This window comes from Strigops habroptila, chromosome 1 (assembly GCF_004027225.2).
Source record: "Strigops habroptila isolate Jane chromosome 1, bStrHab1.2.pri, whole genome shotgun sequence".
Classification (NCBI taxonomy): Eukaryota; Metazoa; Chordata; class Aves; order Psittaciformes; family Psittacidae; genus Strigops; species Strigops habroptila.
In genome coordinates, this window is record NC_044277.2 from 84,066,523 (window position 1) to 84,093,744 (window position 27,222).

At 44.0% G+C, this 27,222-nt stretch overlaps 1 protein-coding gene across 3 annotated transcripts; it reads right to left on the reverse strand.

The window, feature by feature from the left end:
* Positions 1-3,751: 3,751 nt before the first annotated feature.
* On the reverse strand, positions 3,752-26,305 carry LOC115614796 (MARVEL domain-containing protein 3-like). Of its 3 annotated transcripts, none has more exons than XR_003993859.1 (4): positions 26,240-26,258; positions 24,986-25,141; positions 21,378-21,531; positions 3,752-9,788 (listed from the first exon to the last, which is right to left on the reverse strand). XR_003993859.1 is itself a non-coding variant. In XM_030502139.1 (4 exons), the coding sequence occupies exons 2-4, from the start codon at positions 25,099-25,101 to the stop codon at positions 9,082-9,084; spliced, it is 993 nt and encodes a 330-aa protein (XP_030357999.1). In that variant the 5' UTR covers positions 25,102-25,141; positions 26,240-26,305; the 3' UTR covers positions 3,752-9,081. The 3 variants fall into 3 exon arrangements, 2 of the variants coding, with proteins under 2 accessions (XP_030357999.1, XP_030357989.1); XM_030502139.1 differs by having other exon boundaries at positions 21,362-21,531; positions 26,240-26,305; XM_030502129.1 differs by lacking the exon at positions 26,240-26,258 and adding an exon at positions 25,837-26,030 and having other exon boundaries at positions 21,362-21,531.
* Positions 26,306-27,222: the final 917 nt, after the last annotated feature.

Consider the following 27,222-nt stretch of genomic DNA (forward strand, 5'->3'; position numbering starts at 1 on the left):
CACTTGGATACCTCATCCTACCTCTTCTCTCCCGCAATGAGTTAAGCTTGGTCTCTAGGTTATGACTGAGGCAGGATCTGAACGGGGCAGACGCTGTCTCATCTTTTTCCATATTTCCTTATATTGCGAGCTGAAGGGAGATGCTTAATCCACAAGAGCTCATCAGGAGCATGACAGCACTGCAGTGGTGAGGAAGCTGCCGTACAACGGCAACGTGACAGAGACTGGGATGGGCAGGGCTGGTTTGCTCCCCAGAAGGGAGACCTGGCAGTAGATGAGCCCCTGAGGGTATCTGCTGTAGGAAAACCAAGCAGCTGGGTTTCCAGCCACAGAGCCTGCACCTCAGGTTGAGGATAGTGGATGAATTCAACAGTACCAAGGCTGGGAGGTAACGCCTACCCGTGGATGAGGTTTAGCTGGTTCTTACTGCTCCAAAAGTTCCCAATTCCAGTGTCCTGTTGCTTGTCACAGCCCCTGTGTGTCTCTCGTGTTTTCATCTGAGTTTGTTCTTCTATGTCAACTTGCCCAAACGTAAGGAAACAGCCAAAAACAGATCTTTTACGAGTGGTTCTGTGGAATTGCATTTGGAGGCCTGTGTTTAGGGTATGTAGGTGCCTTAGGGGTCATGGTGCTGTGGAGGCCTTTGGGTGCCCCTGGGGTCAGCTGGGATGCAGCCCCAGAATGGAACCTGGGCACTAGACATGATGCACAGCAGGCTTTTCTCTCCCCTGTTAGAGTAAGCACAGCTGCACCAAGAGAAATATGTGTATTTTAACAGTAAAGTTGTCAGTATTGACTCACAGAACAGATGGAATTGTTTTGCTAATTAAATGTATGCTGTTGAATGCTTTAAAGAAACTTGGGATGCAGAACTATGAAGGAAGGAAGGCTGGTGTAGCAGAAGTATGCGGCTCGGTGACTTGTGAATAAGATGCTTTTTCTTTGTAATCCCTCCTAAGGAGAGAGACACCAGCATCTTGTAAAAAAAGGAATCTTAAAAATTATTAAATATTAAGAAATGTGCAGTTAGTACTTACCTTAGTCCTGAAAAACAAAATGTATCGGTAGAATTACAGAATATATAGTAACATCTTGTGCATAAAATAGTGCATTGAATATATAGAATTGACTCATAAAATGGTTTGGGTTGGAAGGGACCTTAAAGCTCACCCAGTTCCAAGACCCTGCCACGGGCAGGGACACCTTCCACCAGACCAGGTTGCTCCAAGCCCCTATGTCCAACCTGGCCTTGAACACTGCCAGGGATGGTGCAGCCACAGCTTCTCTGGGCAACCCGTGCCAGGGCCTCACCACCCTCAGAGGGAAGAACTTCTTCCTTATATCTAATCTAAATCTCCTCTGTTTAAGTTTGAAGCTATTCCCCCTTGTCCTATTGCTACAGTCCCTGATGAAGAGTCCCTCTCCAGCATCCTTGTAGGCCCCCTTCAGATATTGGAAGGCTGCTGTGAGGTCTCAAGAAGTGAGGTCTCCATATAGTGAAGTACTCTGCTCAAATGTATTTAAAATTGAGTGGCAAGGGAGAGCATAAACTGCTGTGTCTTTTTGAAGTGGCCGAAGGTGTCCTGAATGCAGCAAAGCTCCCTGAAAGCCAGCTTTGTGAGCCCAGCTGGCAGGGTCATTTAACAAGGGGTGGAAGGATTATCCCATTCTCTCACTTCTGTTGGGCAAAATTTGACCATAGGGCTATTCAGAGTCAACTTGGGTACCAACAAAGTCTTTCCCCAGCATTCTTGAGTGCCTTGAGATGACAAATTAGAGACCTCATAGCAGCCTTCCAGTACTTGAAGGGGACCTACAAGGATGTTGGGGAGGGACTCTTCATCAGGGATTGTAGTGATAGGACAACGGGTAGTGGGTTCAAACTAAAACAGGGGAGATCTAGGTTACATATAAGGAAGAAGTTCTTTACTGTGAGGGTGGTGAGGCCCTGGCACAGGCTGCCCAGAGAAGCTGTGGCTGCCCCATCCCTGGCAGTGCTCAAGGCCAGGCTGGATGGGGCTTGGAGCAACCTGGTCTAGTGGAAGGTGTCCCTGCTTATGGCAGGGGGGCTGGAACTGGATGAACTTTAAGGTCTCTTCAAACCCAAACCATTTTATATGATTTTATGAAAATGTGTCCATGGCCCATCCTGCTCCCTGGCCCCTCTTCAGAAATGGGTACGTGTGGGGAGCAGCAGCCAACCTTCCCCCGTCCTGGTGATCTGTGGCTCGCACTTGTTTGAACCAGGGGCAATCTCCTTGTGAAGATAAGAAATGGCTTTCAGGTCTCCTGTTTTTTCCGATTAAGAACCGAGCCTTTGCATTTGGGGTAGAAAAAGCCGTATTGCTGCTGTCTGCGCTAGTTGAAAGCTGCAAGGGCTCCCCCTCGTGTTACCGCAGGACAGGACCAGAACTGCTGCATCTTCATCCTTGGAGATAAAGGAGGGCGTCTCACATCTTTGTGCACCCCACCGTGCGAATCAGGCAGGAACAGCAGCGGGCTGGAGAAGCTTTCCTTCAGCTCAACAAACAGCAGCAACCGTGACATGGCAGGTACCTGCTTCATACAGGCCGAGGACCCTCATGCACGCCAAAGCCTCCTGAGCTTTAGAAGCGATTGCCACAAACCTAAATGGGGAAACAAAGGCTGAGGGAGCCATGGGAGCTACATCTGCTACTGCTCATAGAGCATCTGCAGTGCTGCCAGGTGAGAAGATGGTCTTGGCGAGCTCTCAAGTAGTCTTAGTGAACAGGCAATGAGATCTTGATCAGAGCATGCTTTATGTATTTGGACCAGTAAATTGCCTGCTCTTCACCATCAGAGCTGAGCCACCACAGTGTAAAAACCTGAATCTCCTTCAAGTTGCTCAGGGACATAGGGCCAGCTTGTTGGGGAGCTATTTTTGCAGTCCGAAAGAAGGCAACCCCCCTTTTTACTGTTTGTGCTCTCTGTCCCCTCTCCCCATGGTGACCAGGAATGCTAACTAACCTCCACCTAGAAAATCTTATACTCACTAATTTTCTGCCACCAGCTCTTCCAGTGTCTGATGGCTTCCATTGTTCTGTGCTGAGGATCCTGCTCTAAAATACTGAGTATTTGGAATTCACTGTGGTGGGTCCTTCATGCTTGCAGGTACAGGCTGCTGTGGCATGAGTGAGAAGTGGCATGGGTGTGCAGATGATAGCACAAAGCTATGCTTATATCTATAAATCTGGGTATGGTGGGAAGCCTATGAGCAATGCATATGTAATGCACAGCTGATGAAATTCCAATTTTTACTAAACAGCTGGACAAATTCGAGCCTCCTTTTTTCCTTCTGCATTTCTATTATCCTTATTTATCTTGGAAGTCAGTACAGGATAGCAAAAAAGTCAAGGTTTTATATCCCTATAAGTGCCTAAACACCTCTGTTATACAGTTTCTCTTGTAGTATTGAAAGTAATATATCCAAACCAGTTTTCTAAAGCCTGTTTAAAATATACAGTCTTTATCTGTGTGCATCTCTCACAAACCTTTCTACATCCTTCTGAGAAACCAGTTACCTGTTAAAGGCATGCATGCCTTTCCCTCACTTGAGCCCTTCAACATGGCTGAGAGTTTTGGGAATCCAGTAGCAGGTGCAGGTCTGCATGCGACCGGCATCGCTGGAAGTGGATAGCCCATTTGTAGCAATGAAGGGCATCCAGTGACTTGCCCATTTTGCTCTGTCACACACCAAAACCAATTACACCAAACGCCCTGACAACCCACAGACCTTGCAAAGAGCCTCATGCTTTATTTATGACAGGTGATGGTGAGCATCTGTGACACTTCTTGTGCTGTGTTGGCATTAAGCTGCTGCAATACACTGAGCACCACCTTCTCTTGGATGAGTAATGGCGAATGTCATAGCTGTCATAAGCAATGCGGTCATAGGCCCCTTCAATAACGTACTTGAGTCTTGAACAAGGAAAGGAGACACCCGAGTTCTGCAAATGTCATTGAGAGATCGGAGTTACCAAAGGCCTGCTGTGTATCCGCAGCTTTATTTAACTTACGGTGAATGTAAGTGTGGAGGAAAACTACCAGAAAAGTAACTTTAATGAAGATAAATCTGAACTGGGAGTAAAATACATGGATTATGAAAGAGCAATTTCCATTCAGGCTGTTCTTTGGCACTGTAATCCCTGTATGTACTCTCATCACTTTAAAGCAGTTTCTCATGTAAACTGAGATCCCAGTTTTTCTTAACACTAAGCCTTTAATTCAATTTCTCCTCTTGCACAACCGGTTTGTGATCCTAGTTGTTTCTCCACATTGGATACACTCAAACTCTTCTGAAGAAAGCTTAAACTGTGATAAAATCTAATATAGTCCAGGAATGTTTTCTTAAACTCATTAAGAAAATTGGAAAACTTGTTGTTAGTCCTTATCAGAAAACTTCCTTTTGGTGGATGGTACGAAAGTGCTCAGCAGCAGGAGGGCAATGCCCTGACACATGCAAATCTTCCAGCAGCACCAGATCTATAGTGTCAGATAGATACCTGAATTATTTGGTAAATGTAAAGGTTGTGTTAAGCCTATTTGGAGGAGTGAACATTCTCTCTCCTTTCCAGCCTCACCCCCCTCAATTTTGGTTTTTACATTGAAACGAGCCACCTGTGCCTTTAGATGCTGATTTGCTCTGTTCTGGACAAGGTTCCCCCAGACTGAGCTGCCTTTATGAACTACTATTTGAATGAATTTTACTCAGCGGTGGGATGCAGAACCAGGTGGATTGTTAATCTTGTTTGTAAATGTAGTCACCATAACTGTCTTGTGCCCTGCTTCCCCCTCCAGATCAGAGCATGGAGACGCAATTTTTCATAGAGAGATTGTTTTTCTCCAAGGCTCTTCTGTGTGGAGGGGTCTCTTTGTGGACAGTTAATGGCCAGGGAGCTCAGCTGGAGGTTTTGCTTTCAGACTAAAGCTGTTTGCTCCTGTGTTGAAGGAGACAGGTGCAAATTGATGGGTTAAATCCAAAGGGGCTGGCGGAGAGTCTCACAGGTAACTCTGAGATGATAAATGAGCTACTCAGCTCACTTGGCACCTTGCACTGGTGACCCATCATCTGCAGCGGGGCTTTTCTCCTGCTGGGCAGCTCCAGTTCACCTTGCCGCCCGCATCCATTTCCTAGCTTCCCCAGGGATGGTGGCCATTTTATTCTTCTTTTTGAAGGTTTAGAGTAGGCTTGGTGTGCCAGAGGGTTTCCTCTGCACCACTGGTGGGGACCCCAAGGCTTTTATGTTGAGAGAAGCCATGCTGTCCACCCACAAGACAACCTCTCAGGGAAGTACAGATTTGACATTTGCTATCACCATTTCCCTTGCAGCGGGTTATAAGCTGATAGTGGTCACAGTGGGCAAGCTGAATACACCTTGAGGATCCCTCTCACCAAAGAGGGACTGAGGGTGACGACTGTGTGAAGTGCTCTGGTTGCAGGGACTGCTTCAGAGGAAGAGGTGAGTTTATGATGTTCAGTGCTGACCTGAAGGTTGCACACAAGCAGCACATGCATGCACAGGGCAGGCAGCAGGGAAAGGGTAAAAGAAATGGCAGGGCTGACAGAGCCATTTTCCCTGCCTTTGTTTACTGATCCAAATGCGGATTATTGTCCTGTACTAAGTGGCAGTCACTGCGCAGAGGTATCAGTGGGGCACAGCCGTCTGCAGCAGAAGGTGGGAAGGCTAACCTGCCCTGGAGGGTACGACCACCTGCAGCGGCAGCTGGGGATGACAGCCTGTTGCAGCCTTAGTCATTACGTGTGCACCAGAAAATCCCTGCTCTTGTGTTACACCTTTGCAGCTCGCACAGTAAAGGTTTTTACCAAGCATGGTCTCGTTACAGTTGGAAAGCAGGGTTGTTTGGATTGCTTTGATGGTATATGGCTTGCCCTTCACCCTGCGGGGAAGGAAACCTGCTTCTTCCCTGCCCTAGTTCTCTGAGGAGTATTTCTTGGATTTTCCCTTCTCCTCTCCTACACTTGACTCCATGAAGGTGACTAGAGGAAACAGTACTGAGGTATATTTCCTCTCTGCGATTCTTTTCTGGTGGTCTTTCTCTATGGTGGCAGGGAAGGAAACAAATTTGAGGCACAAAGCTTTCAAGAAGCTGGCAGTCACCAGGTTTTGGCTTTCTTTGTGGTCCCTGCAGAGCTTTCGGACCTCAGCATGTGGCTGACACCAAGCTGAGTGGTGCAGTTGGTATGCTCCAGGAAAGGGATGCCACCCAGAGGAACCTGTAAGGGTCTCAAGGCTTGAGGGGTGGGCCAATGTGGACCTCACAAAGTCCCAACAAGGCCAACTGCAGGGTCCTATACCTGGGTTGGGGCAATCACCAGTATCAATACAGGCTGGGGGATGAAGGGATTGAGAGCAGCCCTGCAGAGAAGGACTGGGGATACTGGTGGATGGAAAGCTGGACATGACCCAGCAATGTGCGCTCACAGCCCAGAAAGCCACCTGTACCCTGGGCCACATAAAAAGAAGTGTGGCCAGCAGGCTGAAGGAGGTGATTCTCCCCCACCATTCTTGTGAGGCCTCACCTGCAGTACTGCATCCAGCTCTGGAGTCCTCCGTACAGGAATGATATGGACATGTTGGAGCAGGCCCAGAGGAGGCCCACAAAAATTATGAGAGAGAGAGAGCACTTTTACCCTGTGAAGACAGGCTGAGAGAGTTGGGGTTGTTCAGCCTGGAGAAGGCTCCAGGGAGACCCTATTGTGGCCCTTTAATATATGAAGGGGGCCATTAAGAAATACGGAGGGAAGCTTTTTACTAGAGCCTATAGTGACAGGACAAAGGTTAACGGTTTTAAACTGAAAGAGGGTAGATGTAGATGAGATATAAGGAATAAATGTGAGGCTGTGGAGGTTGGAAACATGAGGGGCTGGTGAGTGCAGGGAGGCAGCTCAGTGAGGAACTGAAAGAACATGACGGGCTGACTGGATGCTCAGGGCAGTGAGTGGGTTCCAAAATCTCCAACTGAGCTCCTGTAACTAGCAGCTACTTTTTGACTCTCTCCATATAATGCATAAAATTGCTCCTGTTAACAGGAAAGGGGCCCAAAATGGATTGACTGTGAAGAAGCCAAGTGTCCAAGGAAGGAACATTATAGCAATAGTCCACAGGGAAACTTTGTGCACCTTTTTCTAAAGACTGAATTACCTTGCAACAAACAAAGGAGGCCTTTACCACACACACAAGGCAAAAAGAGACAGAAACAAGACTCACAGAGGGCTACTGCTACTGCATAGTGATGGCAGGCAAGCATTTAAAAATGAATGGGGCAGAGTAAGAAGCCTTGAGATTAAAATTCATATTGCACATGTATTTAAAGACTGAGTTAAGATTTATACATTATCCGCAGTGTTTGCTAACCTTTCGAATGTGTCACTTCAAGGAGCTGCTTTTTGTTGTTTGTATAAGTTAATAACAGTGTGTCATCATGTTACCAAGCCTGCATTCAAAATGTGCAGGCTGTAGATGTAGCGCAGGAACAAGCATGCAGGCAGAAATGCCTAGTGAGTGGTTAGCTGCAGCTGTAGCTGCGTGACAGACATCTCTGTAACAGACTGTGCAACTGGTTACCACATACCTGTGAAGGTCTGGGTTTGGGCAGAAAGCTGGGAATCTTAATTTCATAACTGTATCGCTACTGTGAGCCATGGCATGTTTGGAAAAACTCTTCACTCTGTAAGCATAATAATGCTATGAAGCTTGTTGGTGTTGAAAGTGTTAAAAAGATGCTTAAGGTATTATGTAAATACTTAAAGTCTCATGTAATCACTTCTAATCAGAACTACGCTTTTGGTTTGTCTTATATTCCCTTAAACATAATCCTTTGAGATCTATGTGTGTATGCGTGTATATATGTATGTGAAATACACAATAAATAGCTCTACTGAGGTTCAAAAAAGCCTCATCTGGGTAATGACTCTGAGCCAGACAAAACCAAAAAGAGTGAGCACAGCCAGAATGAAAATTGCCTCTTCCCTCCTCTCAAGCTGACAAATCTTAAGTACTTTGAGCAGCCTTTTTCCTCACTCCCTCATCTGTGAAGACCAGTGATCTATTTCATTTGCCTCAAAGGGCTCTTGAAGGATGTTCTCTTCAATCTATTTTCTCAACCCTGGGGGCACGCAGTTACTGCTGTTCACTCATGCTTTGCGTGTTTAGGTATTGGAAGTACGCATGTACTTTCTGTCATTGTTACAGCGTTCCCATGGAAAACTCTGGGGCAGCCAGTGTGTTCCCGATTCAGTCTCTGCCCACTACCAGCTGTGGAGTCAGCAAGCTCAACCTTGTCTAGGTGGTTACAGAAGCAAGTGGTATCTTTACTAAGCTGATAGCTGACCAATGCGCTGCCTCTCAGGTTCCGATCTGTGCTCAGTGAGATGGAAAAAACACAGTAGGGAACTGGAGGAAGACTGAAACACTGCCTTTGAAATTGCAGCTAGTTCCTCCCAGCAGCATTCCTCAGGGAGCATATGATTGGCATGTGCCAACCCCTGTGACTGAAAAGATGTAGAATGCTTCACTAGCCCAAGTGAAACAGGTCACAAAGGTATCTTCGGCTGTGATTCAGAGAAGGACTTGAGTGTCCTCTGCTTTCTGAGCAGTGCGGCATAAGGCAACAGGACGAATTGACAGGCACAAGATCTGTTGAAGGCTGCCCGTCCTAGCTGTGTACTCAATTCTTGATGTCATGGGAGGGGAAAGGAAGTGGGTTGTAGCACAGGTTTAGCAGTGCTACGGTTGCAACCTGTTAACAGTCCATTGCTGTTGGATTGCTCTGTGCAGGATGAAGACATTAGAATCAAACACATTTTAAATGTAGGAGTCCAGCTTGAGAGACTGATGCAAACCCCCTTGTTAAAACATCTGCTGAACATCAATTTTACTACATCATGTGATAGCAGTATTGTTATATTTGGTGATTTGATACACACTTCAGCAACATGTAGAACAATGCATTGTGGACTGGTCGCCAGTTTGGCATGTGACACCCAGTGTCTGTCTCTTCCTGAAGCTCCAGCTCTTTGGCACAGCCTGAGAGCTGACTTCACACTAATGTGGCAAGAGCCTGGATGCTGTGGGAGCTTTCTGAGGTCCTGCTGGCGACATGGTGGTTTCTGACACTTCTGTCTCTAATGCTGCTTTTGGGGCTGTGCTGAGCCTTGGCCATGTTGCTCTGGAAGGCACGGACAGTTCGGATAGCAAGGATGCAGACCACAAAGCTGGCAAAGTACAAACAGGCAGCAACAACGCCAAAAAGGCCGACGGCTGCATCGCCACCCTGGACCACACAGTTCATGGAGGTGTAACCACGGCGTGCATACAGCCTCTCGCGCCTCTTGCAAACCTCTGTGGAGTTCACCTGGCTGACAAAGTGCAGGTAGAGGCCGACCGCCGCAACGTATGCCGCGCCAGCCAGCAGGTTGAAGGCGCATTCGCCTGCCAGCAGCCCCGTCCTGAGCTGCTGGATGGGTTTTGCCCCCACGACAAGGAAGACAAGGGTAAGTGCTGCTGCTGTTAAACTGAAGGCTACTCCACCATACACACATGGGGCTCGCATCTGGGTGAACTGCATGTCTAGCTCCCTCACCTCCTGGAGCTCCGTGCCCTCAAAGGGGCTATAGGCTGAATTCAGGCTAAAGGAGCTGGTGCCAAAGCCACCAAGGGACGTGAAGCCTGCAACAGAGGCTTGGGCAGCACCCACGCAAATCAGCACCAGGAGGTTGACCATGATTTCCACAAACTTCAAAATGCCTGTAAGGAGCAGAAGGATGGAAATAGGTGTCAAAACCATGTCTTGTGCAAACTGGATATGACACAAGTACACCAAACCCATGGAAAGAGCACTACTACTGTGATACTCCCCTTGGCTACGGCTGCTTTAAAAAAACCCTAAGCATAAGCTGTCGTGGGTACATTTCAGAGGTTGGGCAAATTACTTTTTTAAATTTGTCAGTGTGTTGATAAATGGATCTTCACACGGGGAAAGAAATCCATAAAAAATTTACTGTGCTTATGTTATTGCCAAGGCAAGCACACAGTGATTGTATTTTGGCCTGCAACTACTTGGCATAAACACACTGAGCAAGAAATATCCAGTATGAACAAAATGCTGAGGTTAAAGCTGACAAAAACCTAGAAGCTTCTAATGGCTTAAAAAAATTGGGCAAGTTATTTAGGTCCTTTAAAATGTCTTTACTGCTTTAACTTACACCTCCTTTTTGTCTAAGCGTTTGTTAAACGTATTATCTAACCAGCTGCAACTTCCACTTCATCTCCTTCAGAGATAAAAATCTCTTCATAGATCTGGAGAAGCAGTTCCCAATTGCCCAGAAAATGAGGAGGGAAGGAGGAAAAACTCACTTTATATGCAAAGGTAAGCTAAGTGAATTTGCTACCGGGTCATTTGTTCTCTTCCACACCCCCACATTCAGAAGAAAGGCTTACGACTTCTGAGCTGATTCTTCTTTTTCTTATGTTTTGCTACTGATAAAGGTAACTGCGGTTTTCTAAGGCGGGGGGCGGGGAGGGAGTAGATAAATGACTTCTTTTTGTAGTAGCCACCTGTCAGGAAGGTGCAGCATCTGTTAGATGAATCTGATTATTCTGTGACAGCTCACTAGGGGTCAGGCTAAGATTAGTAAACATGACAGATGTTGAAGCGTAGCATAGCTGGAGTTGCCTATTCGGGAACTGAAAATCCCCAGTGTATCATGTCTGCTGCTCCTCAAGTTCTGAAATTGGTTACAGAATTGTGAATCTTAATTCTTCCATTGCAGTCTGACAGCCAAGACCATAAGATGCTCAACAGAGCATCTTTTAAAGTGGGGCTGGATCTACAGTTTGCATACAGACTTCCATTTTATGCTGCTAACATTGATCAGCATGGCATTTTCCTCTTGAGCAATGGCTCAGTTGCTGTCAAGGCTGTAATGCCCTTGAAAACAAAGGGATGAAGCAGCACACTAGACAATTGGACAAATTCCTCTCGTCTTGCCAGATGCTTCTAACCACGATAGCTAGTGACAGCCACCATGAAGGATTATTGGATATTCCCATTCTGCCCCTTCTTATTTCCTCCAGACAGGGCTGAGGTAATGAGCACCTTCCTGCTGCCACTTGCTCTTCACAGGAAGATGCTTGCACTGCTTTGACAAGGGTCTTTGGCCACTTCAGAAGCTCCTGCTTTCCCCGGTCCCCAGATTAGTCCCCTCACTTCTCCTACTGCAGGTAGGTACAGGTAGGTACCTCCTAAGTAGGTAGGTACTGAGCCCATTCACATCAGGGCCTTGCAAACCACTCCAGAAGCACAAAGGCGAGCAATGGTAATAGCGGTAATACCTGAGAACAGCATATCTGAGGCTCATTCAGCATGTTTCAGTTTGTGTGTGTGTGTGTATAGACAAGCACATATATTATAGACTTCATACCCTAAAAGGAATTAGGTAAAGCAGGCAGAGAAGACAAAGTGCTATTGCTGAGAAGGAACTAAACGTGCAGTTCTGTCTATGTGTTCTTCAGAGGTGATGCTGATTTTTGCATGACAACATGCCTTTTCTTTGACCATTCCACACAACCATTTCTGTGAAGCAGGTCAATAACAATGCTGGTTACCAAATCTGTTCAGGCGGCTTCAAGTATTTCGAAGGAAATATCTGCGAAGCTAAATGTAAAGAGAAATTTAAATCCATGAGGCAGATTTGGAACTCCTTGTACCAAATTCAAACAATGCAGCCAAATGACTCAACGTTTTTCATGGGTACAGAACCATCACTTTACCAGGACTGTTCAAAATATTTTGAAAGAGTAATAGCTGCACCAGGACATCCACTGGAACTGGATCAAGTACTTTTTGTTTACTCATTTGAGCTGTATAATATGCCTTCCAAACACAGGGAGTCAATGTAGGCCCTCAGGGCCCTCGGACAGTGTTGCACACAGAAGGCCACTTCCCTTTTTAAGGGCTGACTACTGTTTTCACAGAAACTGTTCCATCAGGAAGCAGTTCTTACAAGTCTACAGGGAGGAAAGACCATTTGATTAAGGGAAACATAATTTTAAATATGTCTGGGAAGTTGGGAATTCATGACCAGCCCAGCTTTCTTCTACTGTTGTCTTCAAAATTTCCTTTTCCTCTATGACTGGTGAGGCACTCTGACCTGCTGAGCATCAGCTTTTCCTGTACATCACCTTGCTGAGCTTTAGAAAAGGCAATTTTCTCTTGTCAAAGCAGTCAGCACCTGCTGCTAACCTCCCCACATTTGTAATTGCCCCCAGTCCCCAATGATGCTGTTCCAAAACCTCCTATGTGTTCGCACAAATTCTGCATGCAACCCCTTTATTTCACTGCGCTGACTGCCAGTACCACAGTAGGGCTGTCTCTCTTCTCATGCGATAACACATAATCAGTGCAGGTCCACTGTATTTTTAACTGCAGCAGTAGATGCTTTCATGGCATGCTTGAAAAATTCCCTTAGACAGGGCGTTCAGGTTGGGCAGGTTTGGCATGTACCTGAACAGTTTTCACACACACCTGCTACAGAATTGATTAGAGTAACTTAACAATGGAGAGAGGTTCATTAGTATTTACTCCACCAGTTACTTACATCACATGTATCGACTTTAAAAAAATCCAACACCACCACCACAACAGAAAACATGCAATAACAAAGCCTCCTGTATTAAAGAAAATCCTATCATGATAAGCAGTATGTAGAACGAAGCTGTGAATTACAGGTCTACAAGGAGAGTCAGCAGGGCTTGTGAAAGTAGCAGACAACTAGTGGAAATCCCTAAACCCTTGTACAACTGTCAGGGCTTTGATGGAAATATTAATGTTCAGATCTTGACAGGTCCTCCCAAAAGCCTCGTGCAACCTTGATCTGTGATAGTTACAAGCTGATACTTAATCCTACTATACTAGTATAAACACGATAGACAGACTTGAGAAATCAGGAATAAAAGGACAGTGAAGTTTTAGGTCTCAGCTCTGTCAGCGTATGCTAATGCACACTTATTGGCAGTGACCTATGTCAAGCAGTGAACTGCTGGCAGAAAGGGCTGAGTTAAAAGCCACTCTTCTGAGTCTGTCTTTCTTGTCTTGTCATTCTTGCTTTCACAGGCCAGTTAGCTATGTCATCTTAAGAGTTATAGCTGCAGAAACTAGGCTGCCAATAGGTCTTCCTGCAGGGAAGTTACTTACTTTGGGGCCTACAAGGATGCTGGAGAGTGACTCTTCATCAGGGACTGTAGTGATAGGAGAACTAACCCTCCCCATACTGAGCAACAAGCAACAAGCCTCGAGTCCGGGCTCCTGGATTTCCATTTCCTTTCCCATGCTTCTTTCCTGCACTGACTTTCAGCACTGAAGGTGAGAACGGCTGCAATTTAAAAGACAGTGGTTGTTGCCAGAACTTTCCAGATAATTGTTTCATTCATCCCATAAAACCTCAATCTTATGGATAGTGATGGACAGTAAATTCAATGTATCATATTTGTTAACTTTGCTTGAATCCAGTCTTTTTTTGCTGTGAGCAGGCTTCCTGCTATAACGAACAGCAGCCTTCCAGTACTATTAATGTCCTATTCATTTTTTCTTTCCCTTCTGTATCAGGTGCATGCTGGGCTATTGCCACGGTATTAACTGATCAATGGGGTTGTCTTCTGTCAAATGGTGGGCTAAAACTTCCAGCAAAACAGGCAGGGAGGCTGTTAAGGGTACAGATCCACAGGCAGCTGACCTTACTCTAACAAACAGCTACCCTTGGCTGGGCAGTCACCACTTTTCTCCCCTGCTCAGTAATAACTCTGGTCTAGCATTAAGCCCTTCCGAGAGCTGTTTCAATAAATTAAAATAACAGGAAACAATTCAACTCTTTTCTTGTGTGCTGCTGGGTTGTTTTTTTTTTCCTGCAACTTTAGCAACTTGAAGTGACTCACAGAGTATCTGATGAGCAATCGTGCTGGCGTAAGTTTAGCAGGGGAAATAACAGAGCCAGAACCAGAGAAAGACCAGAAACTCTACAGGTGAGGTGAGCTGTTAAATCTGTATGTTCTGCCTCATAAAACTACACTGTGGCTGACTGTGTGGTACCCAGTAACTCAACTATGTGCTCAGGTCTCATGAGATTTTTCTGCAGGCACTGCTGCAGGATGGCGCCAGTGTTCAGGTGTCAGGATCACAGTGTGTGTACATAAAGTAAAATAACCAATTCATGTTTGTTCCTGTGTTTCCGCAACTGTCAAATTTCTGGCTGTTTGTGTCGAGCTCCCCTCCCACGAGGACCTGACTAATAGAGGCCTTCAAAGCGTCTCCCTCCACTGTCTCTTGGCACAGCAGTCACTTTTTTCCTTTGTTGACTGCACGTGGACTCTCTCCTGTCTCTTTTGGTATCATTCCCCCCTCATCCGTTAACATCCCTGTGTCCTTCTAAGATAATTAATGTCTTTCATTCTCCATTCTAGTTTGCTTTCTCCCTCTGCTTCCTTTGCAGTAACACCAGGACCAGCAGTACCCAGCCGGCAGCCCCAAGGGGTGCCCACTTCCCCCCTCGGCCACCTTGACAGCAGTGGCAGGGCAGCAGTGCTGGTCAGTGGTGCCTGTGCTGCACCCCATTAGGGGTCGCTCCAGGAGAAGGGATGAGGGGAGTTAAGAGGCTAACCACACACATTAAAACTCATTCTCCCAGCCTTCCTCACTGAAAATTGTCTTTGGTTTATTTCCCAGTTCGGGTAACTTTCCGCTTTTCAGAGGTATTTCTTTTTTTACCCCCAAAGAAGCGGACACGTATTTTGACCATATACAGTGACTTACAAAAGCAGCTGTCAGTCCTGAAAAGGATCTCAAAAGCTGAACTTCTCTTGGCAGTGCAGGTTTGGCATTCCCCAGAGTGTAAAGGCACAGCTCAATGTGCAGCTTTGGTCACCTCTCTGCTGAACTGAGCCGGTGATGGGAGGAATAGATGAGGAGGAAGGGGGAGAAAACACCAAAGGGAAGAGAGGTTTTGTTCTGCTTCAGGAAGGGGACAAAAATGTGACAGAAGTGGGGAGGAACCAAAACAATGCAGGACAACTGAACAAGGGGTATGAAATGGAGACAACAGTTGCAACAGATTAAAAATACTACACCTGGATGCAAGGTAATAAAACACCTTGCTAACAGTATTATTGCCCTCACGTATACCAGTACAAAGCAAGATCTTACTGAAACCAGTAACAAGAATTCAACATTCAACCACCTTCACCCTTGCAGGATCAGGGCAATACACAGCTTTGTCATAAACAAACAAATCTCTCCCCCCCGCAAACCCCCACCCCACCACTGTTTTTGTAGGTCTCTGTGTTCTTCAGCCAGCAGTGGATTTAGCTTTCACTGAGTTACATTAAAATCTCCCTAATAGAGTAATGTTCAAAGGCAGAAAAAAACCACAACCCAGCCCTAAAACACAAGAGTTAGGCAATGTAACACCAACAGAATCTTGGCTTTTCAAAGGACCCGAGGGAACTATGTACTCAGAGCCAACTGAATTTAAATGGCATGAAAGTGCCCAACACATTTATGCGCATTTGAGATATCGATCTTACTGGAAATTGTTGGAAAAATAGTTAAAACTGGGAAAATTAAATGATTTATGGGCTTGAGAAAGAAGCCCTTTTATTATCATTTAACAAGTTGTTCCTCTTTAGTCAAGATAATCACTTCATTGGGAAATCTCAAAGGATGACCCGCCTTGGTTTTAATGATTCAGAAGAGCCGTACGTTCACACAGTGCTGCGATCCAAACATATTGTCCTGTTTTTTTCTGTGTATCATCTTCCCTTAAAGACCTACTGTCCCACCTGCTCTATTCCTTCTGCTTAATCCCCTCCCATCCTCTAAATAGTGCTGTCCAATTTCCACAGGAAAGGGTGGACTTCATTTGTAGAACTACTGCATCGGCCTCTATCCCCATGGCTTCCACCACTGTATGACACTCAGGTTTACTTGCCATCAAGGCACAGTTTCAGCACAACCCAGCCCCCGCCTGGGAACAAACAGCTTTGGTTTACTCGTTCCCAGTAGTTCTTTAAAGCATCACTTCTAGCACGTTCTTGATCTCTCTCCTGTTAACAGAGCATTAGTCATCTTCCATAATTTTGGAGAGGGTGGGAAGCAAAAAGTCTTGCATTAAACTGTAATGTTTGGCAATACTGATTTAAATACAATGGCTCTAAAAAGCTGTACATGCATCTGTAGTACTGGTAGGTTTCTACACAGTCACCTCACGTTCTGCCTTTCAGGAAACGGTCTTTCTTCTTCGTAATGTACTGGTAGTTCCTTCAAGCAGTAAACAAATACCTTGGTATTGAAACAAACTTGTGGGAGGTTTGTTTTTTTTCTTAAGAGTTCAGAAAACAATGAACCACTCTTGTTCCTTATGCCAACTTTCCATCGCCACTCCCTCCGTTTGAACTGAGACTGAGCCGCCTTTAGAAAGTGCAAAGATAGGGGTGTTATTGCTCTTTAAGCAATCATAGTCTGTTTAAAGGTAGGTCAGGTTGGAGGCACTTGTGAATCTTAGCTTCTCATTCACTGCACCAGTTGTGGGTTGTCACACTTGGTGAGCAACATTCCTGACTGGGTAGATTTTTCTCCTTTAAGTAAGCCAACGTGACCTGCTCAAGGAAGAGAGCTACGTGCAATAGGTAGTCAGTGCGCTGTATCAACTAGCTTTGAGAGCCACTTTTTAAAGAGTTTTTCTTGGTTCCCAGAATTTGGGCCAGATGTGGGGAAGACAAACCCAGTGGTCTCAGAGGAAAGATGATGCAGCTCCTGTTCTATACTGGTAGAGAGTTAAGATTTCCCAGGAGGGAGGCACGGGCTAGAATCTAACACATATCCAACAGCTAACATCAACTTTGACAGTATGATCAACTTAAGTGAGTCTTCCCAGTTATAGTTCTCCCTTCTCTAAAAACAATAGTGTACCTGTTAGAACAATGCCAAAAGTTGGATGAAATAAAGATGTGGGCAGCGAGAAGTCCCATATGTTGGCAGGACAACAGTTTTCTAAAGGTAACATTTGGCATCTGCAGCTCGCTCAGCTCCCCTACATGTTTTTATAGCGCTAATTGCTCATGGCCATTTGTATTTCACAGCAAACAGGACTTACCACCAAGTGAAATACTTTAAATTCAGAACAGGAAGGATACCTGCAGCTTTGTCACTGCATCTTGTTACTGCACAATTTTAATTAGGCATTTTGAATAACTGGGATAATTTCAATCTGTACAGTTCTGTCTAATTCCCACTACTAATATCCTCTGTCTTCACAATTACAAGATTAAAAACTTATTGGCAGATTCAGTCTGTTAGTCACACTATATTTAAAAATACTTTGTAACAGATAGGAAGGGGAAGCCACCTAATTACAATGAGACTATAGGGGACCTCAGTGTCCCCTTCTTACATAGAAATACATTGAAATTAACTGCTGGAGGAACAGTGCATGACAGCTTTGAGCCCAGTGTAAAGGAGCTAAGCACGGCAGACTGCAGGGACAAAATGTGAATATAGTGGGCTACAAAATACACCAGTTTCTAATCCTATGGGTGCCTCCACCGAAACATAAGCATCCTTCTGACCACTCCTGAAAAGACGTAACATGTGCTGCTGAACATACTTGTCAAATGTTTTTTTCATACACAAAGCAGGTTACCTGCATTATGCACATTTAATGACCCTTCAGTGGTTTATAGGTGGTCTTCTACTCCAGTCCAATGCCTCTTGCAGACCACTGCTTTCCCGCAACATCTCCTCAGCACTGGAAGGGATACAAGTGCTCTGCAAAATATTTTTCCCCTCCTGCTCTCATGTCTGAGTCCAAGAAGAATGGTATCAGGACATCACAGAGCAACATAACAGCAGCAGTATAACAGTTATGAACAATGGCATTAACTCAAACCAAGCATCTACTAGTGTGAACCCTGTATTCAGGGTGACTTTTCATCTCAGTATTTTTTCCAGTCTGAGTATTTGCCAGCATTCATAGCTACAGGAAAAACAATTGACTGTGTTTTAGAAAAACAAAAGCTTATAGATGTTTACATTTCAATTAATGTTGGCTTGTTCATGCATGAATATATCCTGGAGAACGTAATTGTTACTCCCTAATTCTATTTCCTCCTCCAAATAAATTCAGTTCGATATTTCCTCCCGGCTATGCTTGAAATTGGAGACTTTTCTTCTTGTTACAAACCGTAATGCCATCTTTTTCTGAGAGGAAATTGGTCTGAAGGTTTCAACAATTATGTATGTTAGAATGTAGGCTAAAGGCCTGATTGTTTGGAAGTGCCTACAATATGCTTAAGAAATCTGACACTATTCATGGTGCAAAGCTGTATTCATGGCAGCAAAGAACAGGGATTCAATTATACTTGCTCTCCCACAAACTGTTTTCTAACCTTTTTAGTGCTGTCTCCCTTAAATGCCAAGCGGGTTGAAGAATTTTTAAAAAATAAAAAGTTATTAGCTCAGAAATGATGACCAGCACAGCACAGTCCTACACAAGGCAAAAGGGCAGGCATTTCCTGAGTCGCACACTGATTGAGGATGGGAGAAACTTCAGTTTTAGGAAGCATTATCCTGGAATTGCATTGTCCCATCTCTTTCACACCAACATACACAATAAAATGAGAAGTTTTCAAGGTCGAGTGACCAAGTATCTATGACTAATTTAAGATCGACCATCCACTCTTCTGTCAACTCAGATTCCAGAGGAGAGCTCACTCTTTACTGGTCCAAACTCTAATGGCCCTCCTAAGTTTGCACTCTAGTACATTATTTGAGAGGATGCATAATTAGGTGCCTTGTATGATCCAGCCACATGATCCTACTTGGATGGTTTTCCACAGGTATTGTCATAAAGCATTTTAACAGACTTTTTCCTTCTGTTTTCAAGAGGAAAGGATTAAAAAAAGAGAGGAATGTTTTGAAGTTTCTTAGATGGTATCAAATGTTCCTACCAGAAAAAGGGGTCAGTATCAGTTGTTTTTTCATTAGATTTGGGTTGGGTTTATTTTGTTAATGGGGGGGGGGGGGAAGAGGTGGTGATTAGGGAGGGAAGGTGGGAATAACAAAGGTAGGAGAAGAATGTCCTTTTTTCTGCAGCTGCTTGCAGCTAAGGCGTTTGAAGGATCCCTGCAAAAATAACCGCCTGTTTCTGAAACTCAGCTTTAGCTTTTTGGGCTATTGCTGGTGGAAAGCATGGATGAGGAGGCTGTATCTGGGTGAAGCAAATACTCTTCAGAGCTCTGACTGTTTAGAACTCCTCTCTAGTATGCCAAACTGGTCAACATGCACAAAGAGCATAAGTATATATTTTTTTGGAACAAAACCCCAACAAAACAAACCCATAGTGAAAGCAGAGTGATGTACAGTCAGGAACTAAAGATCACATTTCAGCTGTTGCTTTGGAGAAGACTGTGGTACATCACTTGATTTCCTGGCCTTGTTTGATACCAGTTTATTTGAGAATTATGGTGATCGGGAAGGGGAAATTTCACCAGAGTGCTGATAAATCACTGGCAAAAGGTAGAGATGGTTAAGAAGTATTTACGGTAACTTTTCTTGCTGTAAGAAGTTGCAGCTCACACATACTGACTTTTTAGTAAACAATTCATGCAGCTTTTCATTTATAACACTTACTACGACTGCAGGGAATACAGAATTCTGCAAAATGGCTCTAGAAAATTCTGCCAAATCTTGGTACTTTCAAAAATTAAACAGGGCAGTAAAGTGCTCAATCTTAACAACCTCCAGTATATTTTCATTTTTTGAAATAAAACTGCTAATGAAAGGTTTTGGGTTTTTTTCTACATGATCTCTTTTTCCTCCTCCACTGCAAGCTCAGACATTAAATTTTTGGAAAATACTGAGCAATACTTGGGGGAAGGGTGGGAGTGAAATCATCATCGTCAACTGATGCATCCAAAACTAGGACATTTTGAAAATGTTAATGATGCACTGAAATAATGAGAAGCAAATGCAGGGGAAAAAAGCACAAACCAAACCAAACCAGCAAGTCATATTAAGCTATCCATAAGTCTAAACAACCAGTGAAACTGTAAACTAAATATAACTTGCCACTTCATTTTTCTAAAGCTGTGATAAAATAAGGCATGGAGTTTTCTAGAGTTTCTCAAACAAGTTAAAATAATTTAGTATTGTTGAAGAAGAAACTGCTGATATGATTTTATCAGGGATAAAATATCAGTATGGCTCTGTATGTTTAAATATGCTTTACTAACTATTGGAGTTAAATCTAGACGAAAAACAAACTGCAGACAAATACACAGAACGTACTTACAGGAGGCAATGGTTCAGCTCACTCTAAAATTGTTCACATATTCACATTCAGAGAAATATTAAGAGCAAAGCGAGTGTATTATTCATCTTTCATTCATGGAGTGAAGAAATAATCTAACATTATGTATTTTAATTTACTTTCAACAACTAAACTCTTTGTTTGTCTCTCTACTGGAGAGCACTGAAAGGCTGTTTATAGACTTCAGCCAAAGACTTTGCACCTAACTGCATGTTTCAACTCAGACTGCAGTGGGCCCTTCCTACAAACAAGGTGAGAATGCTCATTGACCTGGAAGAGGGAAAACTTTAAAGGAGTAATGGGTATTTTAGTGACTTCTTTTCCCCCAGTTTACAGGAACGAGCTTACTAAGTGTTAAGGCTGATTTCCTCTCACGTTAATACTCATTTCTCTGCTTGTTGTAGTCACTTTCTAGCACTGAAAAAACCAAAGTTACTTCTCAAGAGCTGTTTTATTGGATTCATGTCCATAAAATAGTTTTGTCTCCCACAATGTTGATTTATAAAGATGTATATGTGATCACTGGATTAAATCCAGAGCCGATAAAAAGTCTGAGAAGAATGTGTCAGAAATAAACTAGCATCAAAACTTCAACAGCAATCTTTAAATTGCCTACAGATGCAAATATCTATTGTATTCCTAAATCCCAAAGGTTAACTCTTGCTGCACAACCTGGGTGATTACATACATGACCTGATTACATACATGACATGATCCTCTGGATGCATATTCTGGAGATACATTTTCAAGGACCTAAGTACCTCTATAAATCTTGCATTTAGATGCCTAAAGCATGCTAGTAACCCTCAGTTATTCCATTCATTAACTCTCCCAATTTGTTTGGAGCTCTTTTTTAATAATCCTTTAGCTTTACTTTGTTGTGCTTCTAAAGACAGAAATCAAAATCAAGACAAGCCCTTGGAAGGAGAGGGGTAGACGGCAGGTAATAAGAATCTCACATACCTCTTGTTGTGCATACCTTTGAACACTTCATTGAGAAGGTCTCCTTGGGAGGGTAACAGTCTGGTGGTGGGCCAAAGTGTTCCCGTGCTGCTCCTGAGGTTTTAGAGTAAGGCTCTGAGCAAACAGGAGAAGTCCTTGAGTGCTGGACATCTCGGATGTCTTCTGTTGATCTACAATGAAGTAAATGACAAATGTAATTAGATTATGCTCTCTCCTGAACATTAGAACATAAGAAATTGGCAGATGCCCCTGTTAGTGGAACAAGCTAGCCTGCTTCACAGGTATCTGATCCTTTTTTTCCTTGCATGTTTTGAAAGGAAATATCCCAAATACTTGCAAAAATCCATGTTCACAAGGACATTTGCACTTGATCATTCTTATTTTGGAAAACTGTGTCTGAGTAGGCTGGCTGAATTGTTTAGGCTACTTGCAAACAGTATCAAAGAGGAGGGTGTGGGGGGAGTTCCTTCTCCCTTAAAAACAAGTAACAGCTTTTTCATGAAAAACAAACATTTTAGCTAGTCCACAGCAGCCCAGAGAATAAAAAAGAAAAATATTTTCACACAATACATGAGTAAAATAGCACAACTATTTCATGGGTAAGCATTCTGTCAAGGTTTTACTTCTGACCACCATGTCTCAGAATGATGCCTTTTAAAAGAATTAAAGCTATTAAAAGAAACAGCTAAATATTTTAAAGTGGGGAAGAAAAACCCTATTTTTTTTTTTTTTTTTTAGGTATTTGCTGACATTTGAAAAGGAATCTAAAATTTACCCAATAAAATCAATTTCTCATGTCTCTGATTAGATTCTTCATTCATGTACCTCAAAATGGAATTGTCCACTTTGCTGCAATGATATACAACTTCACATCTGAAGCCTGATGACTTTTATGGTTGGTATGATTTAGATTATTCTATCAGGAAAGTGCAATTTGCCCTTTTTAAAATGAGTTAACACTCAGGTTAAAAGAAACATCAGCTGTAGATTGTTTTGTGTCTGCTCTAATCTAAACGTTCTCCCTCATTTGAAGGAGAACTGGAGCTTGCCTTTTCAAGGTACAGCTGGATTATTTTGTTATTACAGGGTATTTTAAGTCTCATTCAGCATTATTATTTTTAAAAGTCTTCTTCCTATTCAGTTTTTATCTTGACTTTCTTATCCACAGATCAGCATTTTCAACTGTAGTTTTCTGTCCTACTATCACTGCATTTCACTAAGGTTTATCTTCATCCAATTCCAGATTCAACTTAGAAATATTATCTCATTCATCCACCTTAAATCATGTTCTTTGTAGTTTCTACATTTTAATTAAGACATTCAATAACAAGACCGATGCTAGCATCTCCATGTGTAGTTGCCAACAGCTCTATTTGGCTGAAACATTTCTGATTTTTCTGACCTTTGTCCTGTGTCTTGTGCAACCACCAAAGTATCCTGCGCAGCTGTGTCACATAAATTAAATAAGCTGTGTGATTTATAAGACTTCCAGTTAACTTAAAAGCAATCCCTTTGGTACTTCTGATGCAGCTGCTTCTCTCTATTGTATCCTGCTACTTGCCAGAAAACAAAACAAACTAAAAAACCCCTAATGTTCAGCAACAGAGCACAATTTGGAAAAAAAAAAAAAACAAAAAACTTTACTTGAGATGCTTTTTTTGTTTTGTCTCACAATGGCCTATTTTGGCCACCTTTGCTTCTGTTTTCCTTCAGGACTTTCCAGTTCTGGGCAATGCAACTCTTTCACCTCAGCAATGAGATGAAGGTTGCTATGAGAGTTTCAGACAGAAATGCATTTGGAAAGAGAAATACTCTGGCTAGAAAGTCTTGCTTGTAAGGGATAAAAGCATTAAGCACCCAAATTACAGCTTCCACAAAACTCTTCCTATTTCATTATAGAGGAGGTCTTTTTTGTCAATCGGTCTTCACCAAAATACTGAAATGTCCTTACAAGAGCAGCTGGTTTTGTCATGAGAGCTAAGCAGGGGAAATACTGATAGGTTAAGCTAAACTCCATCAAAACAACTGATGGAAAAGCTTTTTGGTTAGTTGTAGTGAGGGCTAGTGACCCCAGATTCTCAGCTCGACTCTTACTATCTCCATGGCTATTACAGGTCTGTAGCTGCAGCTTCCTCTAATCCTCCATGGATACAGGGATGACCTGTTGTCCTGGGCCTTTACAGTCCATCCGCCAATCTTCAGTCTACGTCTCCAGCCATTTCAAACTAACAGCAAAACCAAGAAGTCCAGCAAAGGGCTTTATTAAGAAGTGGTGGTTTAATTTATAGCTATCGTTTCACACATTGCTCATATTACACTATATATGAAAAAAAAAAAGGGGGGGGGGGCAAAAAAAACCCAACCCAAAACAAACCACACCCAAAACCCCAAAAACTCAACCTTTTTTTTTCTCTCCACAGTGCAATGAATACATTCCAGGCATCTGCTGCTTTCACTTCTAATATGTTCAAGATAATTTAACTATATCTCCTCCTGATCTCTGCTTTTGCCAAGGACAGTCATTCAGCCTCTGCCGATGATTCTTAGGCTGACCTTTGTTCCCATTTCTCTCCAATTTTTCATGATTTAGGAGAGACAGAAGAAAAATTGATTAGCTATTTTCATAACACAATAGGATTACCACCATCCAAATGTTTTATACTTAGCCATAAGTACTCCTAGTCTACACAGTGCTCTTCACTGCAGCTTTTATTCTCATCCTGGTTTTCTTGCTAAAATGCGCATTATCAGGGCGTAGTTCAATATTTCAGCTTTTCAATAATCTTATTTATATTTCATCTTCTCTCTCTCTTTGTCTATTCTTAAATTGCCCTACAATCATGTCCCCAGAGACTACACGGGCGTGATGAACACGTTACTGCCATGGCCAATTTGCCGGTGCCATTTAGAGCTACAGACCTCTCTCCTACAATGCAGGCACTGTCATGCCCTTAAAGGAAACAGCCTAAGCTCACGCCTAATATTCTGCAGGCTGGCCAGACTGGAAGGAGAAGAGTTTATTTGTCACTCCAAACCTGTTAGTCGATCTGCTTATTGCAGTGATAGGGGCTGACCCACCATCAAGTGCTGCAAACAGCCTCAGACACTTAAACAAGTACTCATTTATCGACTGCAAGTACTGAAAGTAATTTTGGTTTAGATTAATATTAACTTGTTCACAGCTGAAATAGAGCAACCTGAGACTTCAGTAGGTCCCTGTGCTTGTCTCAGTCATGTAACATTCTCATTTAAGCAATGCATACTTGGCAAGCCATGGCTTGCTGTCACCTGCTGACCAGCCTCTTAAGGAACAGTACTACAACACATGGCCACACTTCACCTACTTGTGACCCAACTTGATACAGATAACCCAGGAAATGCACATCTCTGCCTGTGTCACACAGCCTCTCTTTCTGTCCCCTCTCTTTACAAAGAAAAGAGTTTAATTTCTAAGTGTAAAATAGCTCCCTTATTCCAAATGTGTCATGCTTATGCTTCACAATTTCAAGGCTGAGTAAATGCTGCCTTTACTATTGCAACATGAAAGTATTTAAAAGTAAACAAAGTTAAAAGACACATTAAAGACCTGCTGTGATGTGTTTCTTTAAGGTGATAAAGACGTACCTTGTATTGTATGGGTATGGTTTTCTCACTCTTCTGTCTTCCTCATATCTACCAGATCGATGGTTCTCATGGTGCCTGTATTGCTTATCTTGGTACCGTCTCCCAGCATGAGGCATCTTGTTTCTTACATGTATTCTTTCTTTCTAAAATAACTTCCTGAGCCAGAGAAATAAAACTGGTTCATTTTATAACTTTACTTAGTTATTCATTGACCAGCACTTGCACCCACTTCATGCTGTTTCAAGACTTAGTACATGCTTCCTTATCAAGCAAAACAAGTAATACCCTTTAAAGTGTAGGTGAAGTAACTTCATTAAAGAAGGAAGTTTTTCTTTACATTTTCCTATTCATCAAGTAATTGTAATGTTTCTATATTCAACATTTTTTGTGCTTAGCTTACTTATTAGGTCTGCCCTGACTCTCCTACCTTTGCTGCAAGGACACGGCATGGTGTCCACTAAGAACATGAATCTTGACTTCTCTAGTGTTGTCTTAATAAAGTATTAAACCAGCAAACACCAGTACATTCCATAAGCATGCACACAACTGCCACTGATGGCAGGGCAAACCCGAAAGCGCAGGCTGTGACCTTTGTCCTGGAAGTTTCTAAAAGGAGGTCACCCTTAGTGTCCCCAACGTTGCCTGTGATTTGCATAAACGTTAGCTATGGGCAAAGCTGTGCCAGGAGGAAAATAAGTTGTCAAGAAGACACACACCCTTGATTATTTGGTATTAAATATTACAGGGATGTTATGTCCTGAAAGTGTCTTTACCCTTTCAAGTGCAGTACTCTTTAGCCCAAACCTGTAAAATACAGAAACACACAGTTTAAGCACATAAGCAATCTTTACCCTTATTTGCCTTCAATGCAGCCTTCCAGCATTACCGCAGAAATGCCTGCAGTCGGTTTAATTTTGACTGATCAAGCCGAGGACTCTCTTCCTGACTTCCCTTCCATCTCCTTAGGGTGTCACTACAGAAATAAACTAATTTCTATTTGTTTACAGCTAACAAAGAGGCCGGGCCTTCCTCCGGGGGAGCTCAGCTTCTCTGCTCCGGCAGAAGCCATTAACCAAGGCGCAGCCACGCACCTTTCCCCACGGTGCCGGTCCCGTTGCCTCAGCGCCACGACACCAAACCGAAACCCCGCTTCTCCCCACCGGTGGAGCCCCGGCCGGAGGCCTCGGAGCTGAGGCCGCACACCGGGCACCTCCCCACGGCCCTAGGGAAGGAGCCGCGGCCCTCGCTACCCACCCGCCGGCCAGCAACGGCCTCACGGCCTCCTCCGCCCGCTCCGCTCCGTTCCTCGGCACTCCGGGGCCGAAGGCCAGCGGCCCCTCCACCCCTCACCTGAGCTCCGGGCCGCCCCGCAGCAGCTCCGCCCTCCCACCTCCGCCGCGCCCCCGGCCTGCGGCGGGCCGGCTCCCCGCGCAGGTGCTGCGCTGCCCGTGGAATCGCCCCGCCGCGGGGCCTGCGCTCCTCCATGGAGCGGCGCCGCGGGGGGAAGCGGGAGTGAGTGCTGCTTTCCGCCCAGCCGAGGGGGAGAGCCGGTGTGGGACAGCCTGGGCTGGTGTTTAGTTTAATAAACTGAGGTCCCCGAGCCCAGCAGTGCTGAGGCAGGATCTGGTGAGGCCCTGAGAGGATGTAAAACTTGTAAGTTAATAAAGTTAAAATTCAAGGTCCCCACCGGTTGCTTTTTTTGTTTTTAAAGCCGACTTCACTGACTCATGGTGCTCAGGGTGGGATGACATGTACAGAGGATAGAAGGTAGAAGAAAATGTGGGAAACGTCCTTAGGAGCAAGCGGGTAGGAACAGGCTGTGCTATGCTAGATGGGTGGGAAAGGGAGGTAAGTGACTAAACTCCCTTCTGGTGTAAAGTCACGTTTTAGATAACTGATTGTTTGAATGAATGCAGTCTTAGTGCTTGGTGCTCTGCTGAAAGCCCTCCCTGTGGTGGATCTCCAGGGGCTTTGTCTTCTCACGCCAGCCTATAGTGTTTCTCTTACAGAGGAATGATGTGCTGGTCCCCACAGAATGCTTTCTGTGGGGAAAAGAGGAGGCTGCGTGGAGACCTCACAGCAGCCTTCCAGTACCTGAAGGGGGCCTACAAGGATACCAGCGAGGGACTCTTCATCAGGGACTGTAGTGATAGGACAAGGGGTGATGGGCAACTTAGAGGAGATTTAAGTTAGATACAAGGAAGAAGTTCTTTACTATGAGAGTGGTGAAGCAATGG

Coding starts and splice junctions, on each gene's coding strand:
- LOC115614796 (XM_030502139.1), bottom strand. CDS start 25,101: ATGCCTCATGCTGGGAGACGGTACCAAGATAAGCAATACAGGCACCAT. Junction 21,532..24,985: donor CCATACCCATACAATACAAG/GTACGTCTTTAT, acceptor ACTTCATTGTAG/ATCAACAGAAGACATCCGAG. Junction 9,789..21,361: donor AAAGGTATGCACAACAAGAG/GTATGTGAGATT, acceptor TGCTCCTTACAG/GCATTTTGAAGTTTGTGGAA.